General features: G+C 42.5%; 1 protein-coding gene across 1 annotated transcript in view; it reads right to left on the reverse strand.

Moving 5' to 3' along the window:
* Positions 1 to 4,941, reverse strand: part of ADAMTS12 (ADAM metallopeptidase with thrombospondin type 1 motif 12) — a 147,109-nt gene extending 142,168 nt beyond the window's left edge. The window contains exon 1 of the mRNA XM_030257799.4: positions 4,553 to 4,941. Coding sequence (XP_030113659.4) covers positions 4,553 to 4,682 — 130 coding nt within the window. The 5' untranslated portion in view covers positions 4,683 to 4,941. The remainder of the gene's footprint in view (positions 1 to 4,552) is intronic.
* Between the last annotated feature and the right edge of the window lie 6,626 nt (positions 4,942 to 11,567).

Here is an 11,567-nt window from a genome sequence, read left to right on the forward strand (position 1 = left end):
AGCAATTCTCCACAACATCCTATTGACAGGCAGTGCACAGACTACCATGGAATTCATTCCTCATTTGAGCTTTTCATTCTCCCATTGTAACACTCAGTTTAGAAGCTAAACATTCTTCTTCTCAAACATTTTGTCACCATTCATATAAAAGACTGACTGTCACACATACCCGCATCTCCCAGTCCCACAAGGGCTGGGAACCTTCCATGACCTAGGTCTCCAGCACATGATACTCTGATCAAACAGTGTAATCTTCACGCATCCAAAAAACTGACCGCCTCAAATTGGACAGAGAGTCTTGCAAACACACAAAGGTGAAGAAAACACAAATTGATTATTTGTAGTGACAGCATCTCAGTAGCATCAGCTTTAGCAGCTGCTGCAGCTGCAGCTTCAGAATTTCAAATAAGTGTTTGAAGAGAATGAAGTAATCATGCTCTGTTGCATAAGGCATTCCAAACAGGGTAAGATTGGAAATTTTATCACTTGTCAGAATCTAGCAGAGGAAGAGAGCATTATTGACATTGTTGTACCCTGCTACAACAGGGGAAGCATACAGAAGAAGATAAAGAAGAAACACCAACTGTATCCGATTTTGTATTTTTAAATTACTGTGAAATGCAAAAGCCCCATGCAAATAACACAAATCCACATAAAACACAATCCATAAGAACTCATACCCTAAGGGTATGTCTGCTGCCATACTTGAATTCAACTCAAGAAACGAACTCAATGTCTGAACATATTTAATTAAAAAGAAGTTATGACGACACACGTTAATCCAGTTCCCTTTACCCAGAGCTGTTCTTCAATCCCAAAGTCCCAGCCACTCACACGTGAGGTGACTATATACCCTATCCATTAACTAAGCTGCTTAACAAAGCAATTAGCCTGTTCTAGCTGCTTCCAGGCTGGAAGATCTAGCTAGACAATCATTTTAGAAGGCTTTTCCATAGCCTGTACCTTCAAAGTCACAGAGGGAAAATCCTGCCTAAGCATGCAGCTGTCTGGATTCATCCCCTTCTGGAAGGACCACATCTCATCTTACAGCTTACTAGCTACAGTTTAAGACATGGCTGCTTGAGTTTCCTCAGGCCATGGACCCCTGAGACACATGCACTGAAACACTTCCAATTGAAAGGAAAGCAAAAAAAAACCACATAAACCCACCCACACCCCCACCCCCAGCCTCCCAGCACATATGGAACTACATCAGAAATCTGCCTTAATTTCAGCAGCACCTTCACTTTAGAAGCAAGCTTATTCCCTTACACAACAGATTTCTTTGTACACAAGCCTGCAGTGACTTGGAGCCTTTGCACAACAAGCCATAGCAGTGGGGTTTTGGGTCTTCACAGAGCCAGGTCTTGACATGGACAACAATGCCTGCCAGGAGTTCTGAGAGACATCTGCCCTTGTCCACATAAGGGGACTGAGACACTGGAAACTCAGTGCACATCTTCATGCCTGTTTGCACAACCTTGGGGACAGCACAAAAGGTGCTGGATGCCTGACAATTCAGCAGCTGAAGCTAAACCAAACCTCCTCACACTTGACAGTGAAGCAGAAGGGAAAAAAAAAGGCAGGTAGAAGAGATAAGAAACACCCAGAAATACAGCTTATCTGCACATATTAAATTGTGAGACTTCTGGGAAGTCCCACATTCCATACTGGGATATGGGACTCCCCAGATACGGGACTTCCATATGGCTAGCAAAGTCAGACTAACAGAGAATGATAGAAGACCAGGCCTCCATTTCTATGATTTTCAGCACAACTCATTAAATAATCAAATCAAATGCCTGAAGGAAAACTTACTCATTTGCTGTCACTGTGCAATTTTCCACTGCTTGATGTCTTGAACCTAATTTGTTGTGGCTTAACTGCTGAGCTCCGTGCAAGACCAAAGACTTGTGGTTTTGGATTTAAAACAATGCAAGAAAGTTTTTACTTCATCACTATAGCATCACTTAGTGTATAGAGATTAAAGAAAAGTAGGATCAGTAAGATGGGAAATAATGCGGAAGCATTGGATTATCAAAGAAGATTAAATGAACTTCTTCCATCCGCACATTAAATACTTGTTTAGACACTGGAGAGGGGGAATCTGCTGCAATTATAATGTAATACAAGTGCAGAAATTAATTATTAAACAGCCTTCAAAAGACCAGGGGGAATAAGATTACAACACAAAAGCCTAACAGGATGAGGGTAACGATATTTCTACAAGTAATCACTATCAGTACAGTTTTGCCTAGACTGCTGGGTAAAAGGCAGTCCTAACTATTAGAACTCCACAATAAGCCTAAGGCAGCATAGTTTCTGCCTAGAGAAGAGTGTAAAGCAGACAGGAGATACAGTTTTGGTGATCCCTTTCTGCTCTTCTAGGAAAGAAGAACAAACTTCATGCAACCCAGACTGCTCAAAATTAAGGGCTGCATCCTTCAACACCGAATGCCTCTAATTTCATATAGTAACATGAATTCCTGTTAAAACACCACAAGTTTCCAGAAAACTTTGCAGCAGCAAACTTAAATGGAGAGAACAAATGCCACTGACAAGCCGTGGTACTGGCATGTCACAGCATTCCCTTGGACACCCAGCACACTCTCCATTCCAAGGGAGCCCCGCCTGTCATGTGGACATTGCTCAGGATTTATAGGCCAGGAAAGGTGGCTGTGTTGCTCCAGAGAATGTTTTGTCTTTCCAGAACTACAGCCTGGGCATGCTAGCTTGCATTGGTGCTGCAAACGAATTTGAAACACAGCAATGAGCAGCACATATTTGAGTCACAACTTTGCCATCACAGTGTCTGTTCAGGCCCTCTGGGCACACAGGACAGATAAAGTTCAGGCCCTTCACACTCATTTGAGGAGCCCAAGTATTGTTTAAGTTGTCAGAGAAATCTTGCCTACAGATCTTCGTAATTCTGCATCATTGAAAACATCTGATAATACTCAAAACCACCCGTGTGTTCTGCTCCTCTGTGGATTCAAATTTGCTGCACATGGCAGAGAACTGCTGTATTAAGAATGGCTGTACACAAAGTGAGTAAACTAGGATAAAGAGAAAAACATATATGATCTATCACATATGGCAGGAAAACCACAATTTACTTTAAATACATAACATGTTCCCTGACAAAATTCCTTTAAAATGAGACACAACATCATTTGCCATTGTTTCATCTCCATCATTGTAGTTTGTATACATGTGCCCCTCACACCCTCTGGCTTCTTTTCAAACCATTCCCTGGGATAGGAAATAGTGTGGCTCATATTGTGAGGCAGCAAGCTCCAAAGCCCCATGGCAGAGAGCAGGCCTTCAGCACTCAGCAAGGGCGTCCCCAACTGTCCCACCTACCACACTTACGGATCTAGAGAGAGCAGAACACTTCAGCTCTACCACACACAAATTTCAGTTCACACTTCACACTGCAAGAAACCTTCCTGCGTAAAAAATTAGCCTCATTTTTAACTGCCCCTTTACTCAATGCTATTTGCAAATTCTTGGAAAAGACTGTTTTCCATGCCTAGAAAGTTAAATTACTTCTACATTAATTTCCACATACCTAATATTAAACTGCCACTACATGCTAACACAACCATCCCTATTCTGTTCCATGTAGAGTCACAGGGATGTAATTATTGCTAGCATCCACTTTCAATGAACCCAACAGGAACCAACTGCAGGTTGGTTCACTTCGATTTCCAGGCACCTTATTGAAACACTTTTCAGGCACCTTATATAAACACCTTTCCACACTCTCTGAGGGGTACAGAAGATTTTCTCTTATGTGTTCAAGCTCTCCTGAAAGCACCACAGCTGTTGATTGCATCCGGAAGTAAAATTTCCTCATATACTTTTGGGTCTTCAACCACCAGTCAGAGTCTTCCAACTACTCATAATTTTTCTCCCTTGGGAGCCGTGATTTTTCTTAAGCAGGCAAAAACTAAAATAAAAAATAAAATTCTTGAGTTGCACTCCCCACTCCAAAAGAGGGAGAAAATACCTGTGAGGGCAGCGTCAAAGAAACCCCTCCCGCGGATGAAGTCTGACTTGTAATTTACCATCCTCACTGAATGTGAGAAACTCACAGCGGGTGTTGAACCCTGGTAAGATCAATCCTTCTGCAGCGCCTGCGGCTTTGGTACAGAGGCGATCGCTTGTTTAGAAATAAACAAACAATCAGGACAGTAAACTTCTTCGGTTTGGCAGCACAAAACGATTCCGGCATTTAGAGAGCTGCCTCTAAACGGGGAAAATTTGCAACAGGTAGGGAGGATTTAGCCTTCATCTCTACACAGCCGATCTCGATGACTGGCCATGAGCCGCAGGAAGGCGCAGCCCGAGCGCAGTGCGCGGAGCCGCGCGTCCCGGGCGCGTCCCGGCAGCGCCCGGGCAGCTCCGGGGGCCGACACGGCGCGGCTGCCGCCCCTCCCGCCCGAGCTGCGCCCCGAGCCGCGCTCCGAGCCGCGCTGCCCCGGCTGGCCGAGCACCCTCGGCGGGCCCGCTCCCCGCCGCGCCCCGTCCCGCCCGCCCCGCCACTGACCTTGCCCGCCGTCGGGGAACGGGGAGCTGCCGGCCGGCGGGGCCCTGCCCAGGCAGGGAGCTCGGGCGTGGAGGACGAGGAGGCAGAGGGAGAGCAGGCGTGCCGCCCGGCTCCGCGGGACACATGGCATGGTGCGGGCGGGGAGCTGCGAGCGGGGCGCCTATCGGGGCCGCGGCATGGCCCGGCCGCTCCCGGCGCCGCTCCGCACAAGGGCTGCGCGGGGCCGTGCCGGTGTCTGGTTCCTGCCGGCGGAGGAAGGAGGGCTGCGGGGAGGGAGCGGCTCCCGGAGCCCCCGCCTCGGAGCGGCCGGGGTTAACGCGGCGGGACGAACCGGGCCGGGGCGGCGGGGAGGGAGGAGAGCGAGGCCGCCAACAGGGACTGCCGCCCCTCTCCGCCCTCCACCGAGGCCGAAGTGGGGCGTTCGCCCTGACAGCCCTCGGGGAGGGCCGCCCGCACAAGGCAGCATCCCCTTCCCCGGTCTCCGCCGAGGGGCCGGGGCAAGGCGCCTCGCAGCCCCCCTCACGCCCTGGCAGAGGTTCCTCAGCCGCGGGAGAAAGTGTTCGAGGCACGCGGGAGTTTGACCCGTTTCCCACCACTTTCTGATGCGGCGGGAGGGGATGCGGAGATTTCCCCTGCTGAAGCATCCCGTAGCCCATGGCCTCTCGGGGCCCAGCAGCCAGAGCCCGGTTTCCCGGCTGCCTGACAGAATCACAGAGTATGTCAGGTTGGAAAAAGCCTCTGCAATCATTGAGTCCAGCCTGTGGTCTGAATATCAAAATGTCCATTAGACCGTGGTACTAAGAGCCACATCCTTTCTTAAATACCTCCAGGGCCGCCGACTCCACCACCTCCCTGGGCAGTTCATGTCAAAGTCTAAACATCCTTCCTTGTGAAAAAAATCTTCCTAATGTCCAGCCTAAACCTCCCCTGATGCAGGTTAAGACTCCTCAGGGTGCCAAGACCATTCTGTGTTTTAGCAGTGTGCTGGTTACTTCTGGGGTTACTTCTGAATGTCCTCGCTGTGAACAGAAAGTTCCTATATCACCTTGGCATCTACATTTTTAAATGCATGCCATGTGCTCTCTGCCAAGTCTCCTCATCTAGCATCTTCTGTGGCTACTGCCGGGCCAAGGATTGTCAGGTAGGTGCACACTTCCGTGCTGTCCCATGCTTGAGACCTGGGTTGGGTTCCTCATCTGCCTTGATAGCCTCCTGCTAAAAGCTGACTCCACCATGAACTTGTATACTTTCATAGCAATCTGTGCTTAATTATGCTTGTGTCTCTGCTCAGTTTTCCCAAGGTGAATGGCTGCCACAGTTCAACTGCCTTCACTGGAAGAACTATGAACTCCAGACTCCAGAGCACAAAAATGCAAAAAAATAGTTAAAGCTCCAACGTTTTCTAAATCAGCAAAAAATGTGGCTTCCCCCAGGACTCAGGTAACTCTGGAAACAGACATATTTATAAGAGTGATAATTTATTTAGGAATCATCATGTGCTCTCTTTTAGATAGTGGAAGGACACAGACCATGCAAGAGGAATATTTGATATTCAACATGGAATATTTGATATCCAATAGTACTTGGCAAGAGAAGATTTGTTAATTGCAAAGTATTTATTTCAATATGTCTGTCCATATATTCTGCACACAAATAATATTATCTCATCTGTTAGAGTGACAAGTTTTCTAGTGTTCTTGCCATTAGGATTCTTAGTCTAGTCACAGAGTAGGCATGAGGCTATTTTGTGAGACTGGGTATTATAGCCTACTTAGCTCTTTATCTTTATCAAGTACTTCCTTGAAATTACTTTAAAGCTAAGTGTGACCTGAAATTGATATTACATATATATTATTTAACATCAAAAAAAAAAAAAAAAAGCTTGACAATTTTTGCCTAGAAAAAGCCACACAATTTGACATTAGTATTTTAAAATAATTCAGTTGGTGAATAAGGAAGTATCTCTGCCAAATGAAATAAAAAGGAAAAATGCTGTAAAATGAGGAGAACAGGCTAGGAGTAGTGGAAAGAAGGTATGACAGTTCAAGGGATGGGTACATATTTACAAAGTACTGGTTTAACATACTTTTTTAAAGGCCATCAGAAAAATAGCCCTTCTGTGAGAGATATTTAACTCTTTGCTTCCATTTTCAGTCAACGCTTTACGTAGGTGTTCACTGATGGGAAGCAACTAGTATTTCCTGCAGGATTCCATCTTGGTTTCTTCCTCAGCAGGAAAACTTAATTCCTGTTGCCTGTAATTCTCTCCAGCCCTGAAGGTGATGGAGAGTTTGTGGGAATGAGTTTTGTTTTGATTAGATTTTTTTTTTAATACGACAAAAATTTGTAGATTGAAAAGTCATACAGAGTGGAGTAAGAGAGCTGTGGGAATCTGGTCTGAGACATCTATAACTCCCTAGGCTTTTTGCCAGCATGCACATACACAGAAAAAATTATTCACTGGGCGTGGTGTTAGAAAATACCCTGGGGGGACAATAGGGTTCTTGCTTCAGGGATTCTGTAGCTGACACAGTGTCCCTGGACCAGCTACTGTAGCAGCTATGCAGCACTGTACCAGCTACTAAGGAGAAAACTATGTCTATCCCAGCTAAAAACAGTCAAGATGTGAAGCAATGGCACAAGTAGAAATCACTCTCCTGACATGAGTACACACTAAGGCCATTTTAAGTTAACAGAATTTATGGCACTATCTTCCCAGTGGTTTCCTGTTCCAAAGAGTCATAACCTGAGGTTTTGGAGTTTTTTTTTGAAAGCAAGTGAATTGTTTTTGCTAACTTAACCTCCGTTATAAAAAGAAAAATAATACAGCACCATATAAACTGTGTTCTTGTGGCAACAAAGTTATTGCGTTTCAGTAGATGCAGCTCCACACAGAAAAGCCTGTACATTTATTGAAAGATCACAATCAAGAGATATAATCAGTCCTGGACTGACAAACCAGAAACAATACTGGACTCTTTTTAAATTTAAGTAGACTTCTAAGATAGCCATAAAAGAAATTTATGTATTGCAATTTATGTGTATATAGAAATGTTTACAGAGACATAGAAAAGCAGATGCTCTCATCAGTGAAGAACTAAAACACAAATTATATGATTTGGCATAGAAGAGTTGCTATAAAATGAAGTCCATGTGAAGACAGACATGGAAGGAAAATTTGCTTTACTGGGAATAAGAGTCTCCTGCTCAAAATTTAAAGATACAAAATTACAATATACACACTTGCTCTGCTCCTGCAATCAACAGGGAGAGGAGATACCTCTGGAGTATAAGACATCCTTGTCTGTCACATACAAGATGAAACGCTGTCCAGACCTGACTGTTAACTATCCAGGCAGCTTAACAGTTTGTTTGGACTGGAAATGGTAAGATCACACATGATGTGGTGGGCTTAGACTACTCTGTGATTCTCTGATACTGTGACTATTGGCAGGGAGATGAACTGAAATAGAGTGACTCTGAATACCAAGGGTCCTGTGGAATTTGCTGGGTAATTGCCACTGTTGATGTATTATTTCTCTGTTGGATTTATAAAGAAGTTTGTGAGTACATTTTTTTTAATCTTTAATCTTACTCCCTGTTTCTCATTAGATATGCAGCCTCTTAAAACAGCTAACTGTTGGTAATTGAACCAGAGCCACTGTTGAATCTCTCAATTTCCATTTCATAATCTTTAGAGATTTTTGGAACTTCATAAGTTACTTTTGCAAAAAAAAAAATTATTTGGTGACAATCCACTTCTGGTATGTCTGTTGGCAGATTTAAGTAAGAGAATGAAGCAAACTCTAAGTAGTCAGTGATTATTTAACATGAAATTTTTGTATGCTCACACTCAGATTTCTAGTCAGTCTTCAAACATGGATTGCTTTTTATTACTAGTGAGCTAATTCACAAAATTATAATTTCAAGATTGCACCATATGAATTTATAAGCTCATTTGTCATACTCTCCATATTAACCAAATAAAAGCATGTTTCTGGAGCAACAAGTCATTTTGAATTATCTTTTTAAGTTAGTACCCAAAAAGTATATTCTCAATAGTACACCTAGAAAGTAAATGCTGAGAAGATGATGAACATAATCAAAGTTTTTGGGAGGTTATTTGTTTGGTTTTGGGGTATTTTTAAGGGTTTGGTTTTGTTTTGTAATGCCTTTATTAAAACCTATTTCTGTGTCCAAACAGTATTTTCTGGAGGATATATCTGTGGTGTGTGAATTGTGGTATGGTCATTGTGTTAATCTGAGATTTTGTAATGAAAGCCTGTATCCATTTCCTACTACACTTTTAAGAGAAGAATTGCCATTAAATCTTCCTATGGTGGACACACATCAAGTCACAGCAAGTTCACTCTCAGGATGGAGAAGATAGAGTTGTAAAATCCAGTTGAAACTGGAAGTGAAACTTAAATCCAGTTTAAACTAGAACTGAAACTGAAAAAACAATAACAGAACTGTTACTGTCTGAATTTGGTCGGAAGGATGAGATTGCAGCCCTGAGCTCAATAAAAAACTAAGAGTTCCAGGAATTAGAACTGAAAAACTAAACAAACATGTCCCTTTCCTGTTTTCTAGTTTCCTTCTCCTGATCCAGAGTTTTGTTTGAGAGAGAATGGCATAAAAAGAATTATTCATAAAACATAATGCAATATTAACATAAAGTTAAGCCCTTTTAAGCCACACACACTAGTAAATTTTTTAATAAAATCTGTTCTAGAGTTTACTATTACTAATTTTTGCATCAGTGTGTCAAATACGAAAAAAAAATTTAAAATCTCTTACTGCTACAAAAATATCCTGAGAAATAATCCCATGTTTCTGTATTTAGTGATACATTCAATATTTTAAAAATCTGCTTTAAGCTCAAAAATGCCTTTCATATTGAAAACAGAGCACCATCTCCCTTGCCAAAATGTTTCAGAGGAACATACAGCTGGTTCCGGCACTGTTGTAATTATAATAAATCTTTTGTTTGTGTATGAAGTCTGTAAAGGGAGTGAAAAATTATAGAAATTCTTCGGGGTAAATTGTAGGGAAATTACAATTTCAGCAAATGTTTATTTGGCATTTAACTACAACATTTTTAATGCTCTTTGAGAAAAACCTGCAGGACACTGACACAATATAGTCAAAACCAATGGGCAGTTTCTGTTGGTGGTCTGAACGAGTGAAAGCCTTTTTAAATCTACTGTACTGATTGATGCTGCCTGCAGGCAAACTAGCAATCTCAGCCCTGTGGATTATTTTAGGATAGTACTATATATATGCAAAAAAAAAAAAAAGCCTCTGCCTGATTTGTTTGAAATTAACAAAATACACAAATCAGCCATTTTTTTCACCGTTGTCACCAGAGTGCATCATGGAAGCCTCTGCCTGTCAAGTTTATTAGTGTTTTCAGAAAGCTGGAGTAAGTAATACCAATTACACTGACACTTGGATAAAAAGAAGGCTCTGGAAATTACATGTTAGCAACACAGCTTTGGCAACATGGGTGGAATGAATAGGGAGCAAGCAGAAAACTATCTTCCAGGACAATAATCCTTGTGATTGTATCTAGTGAGTTTTGCAATACTTTTTGAAAGTAGCTGAAGGATTTTTTTAAACATTTTTTTTCAGCTGTGGCAGTGTTCTGGCAGTGTGTTAAATAAATTATTCAGCAAATATTTCTTTTATTATTCATATATGTGTTGCAAGTTCCCTTACCTGCCTCTAAAATGTCTCTGACATGAAGAATAACAAAAGAAAAACCCAAGACTAAAAAGGAATTTTTCTGGGGACCTAAACATGAGCAAAAACCTTGGACAATCATTTCACACTTGCAGATCTGAGTTCAAAACCCACTACTAGTGTTCCCAGGAGGTACCTAACTTCACACTTCGTTGCTTTCACTGGGTGACTAACAGCAAAAGCAATATAAGGTTGGACATTATTTTCCTCCTCTTTCCCTTTCTGAATCATTATGACCGTTCAGTCTCAGCAATATATCTGCAAGATCTGCCAAATAGAAGAAATTGTAGAAGAAATTATTCTATGCAAGACTGCATAGAATTGTTTGCTGCAATTTTTCCAGTGACATATTTAAAATTGGGTGTGAAGATAGCAATATGATGAGAATAGGTTAGAATTTGATCTAGAAAATGTCAACTTCTGCATTATCAACCTCACTAATAATTTATCAAGTCCCTGCATAGCTTGATTACAGATTGTTTTTTTCCTTGGGGGCTAATAGTAGCAGTGCTAAGTGGAGAGGGAAAATTGCTGATTTCATATGTTTTACTAAACTTGGTTTTGGTAAGTCCTGACTCGAGTTCTAAGGCAATCATTGCTGCTGTGGGCCAGGAAGCACCTCACCCTTTGCACTGTTTACAGAACCTCTGCAGGTCTGGCTGAAACCCAGCCTTTTCACATTGCTTGTTTATATATGATGGTTCTTCTGCTAGTTTTAAGGGATCAGTGTCTTTCTCTTCTGCATGTACTGTTTTATAGTCAACTGTGCAACACTGATGGGACTAATGGGGTTGTTGAATTTCACTGCAAGGATGATTTCCTCTGGTTGAAGGAATTTGGAAAACTGCTGCCATTCAGCAGGCTGAGAGATTCAACTTAATGCTGTGTATTGAAAATGCCACTCAGATGCAACCCTAGTCAGTGGTATGAAAACCTAGGGAAAAATCCTTAATTTGGAAAAATGGTGAACATGTGCTGGATTTAGTTGGGGTGAAGTAAATTTTCCTTGAAGTGGCTAGTGTGAAGCTATGTTTTAGCTTTGTGCTGAACACAGTGATGGTAACACAGAGATGTTTTAGTTACTGCTGAGCAGAGCTTACACAGAGCCAAAACCTTTTCTGCTCCTCAGACTGCCACGCTGGCGGGGAAGCTGGGGGTGCTTGGGACAGTGGGAGGAGGCACAGCCAGGAAAGGCGATCCCAACTGACCAAAGGCATATTCCAGACCATGTGACATCACGTTCAGGGTATAAAGTGGAGAGAAGAAAAGG

The sequence above is a fragment of the Taeniopygia guttata genome, chromosome Z (assembly GCF_048771995.1).
Source record: "Taeniopygia guttata chromosome Z, bTaeGut7.mat, whole genome shotgun sequence".
NCBI classification, from domain to species: domain Eukaryota; kingdom Metazoa; phylum Chordata; class Aves; order Passeriformes; family Estrildidae; genus Taeniopygia; species Taeniopygia guttata.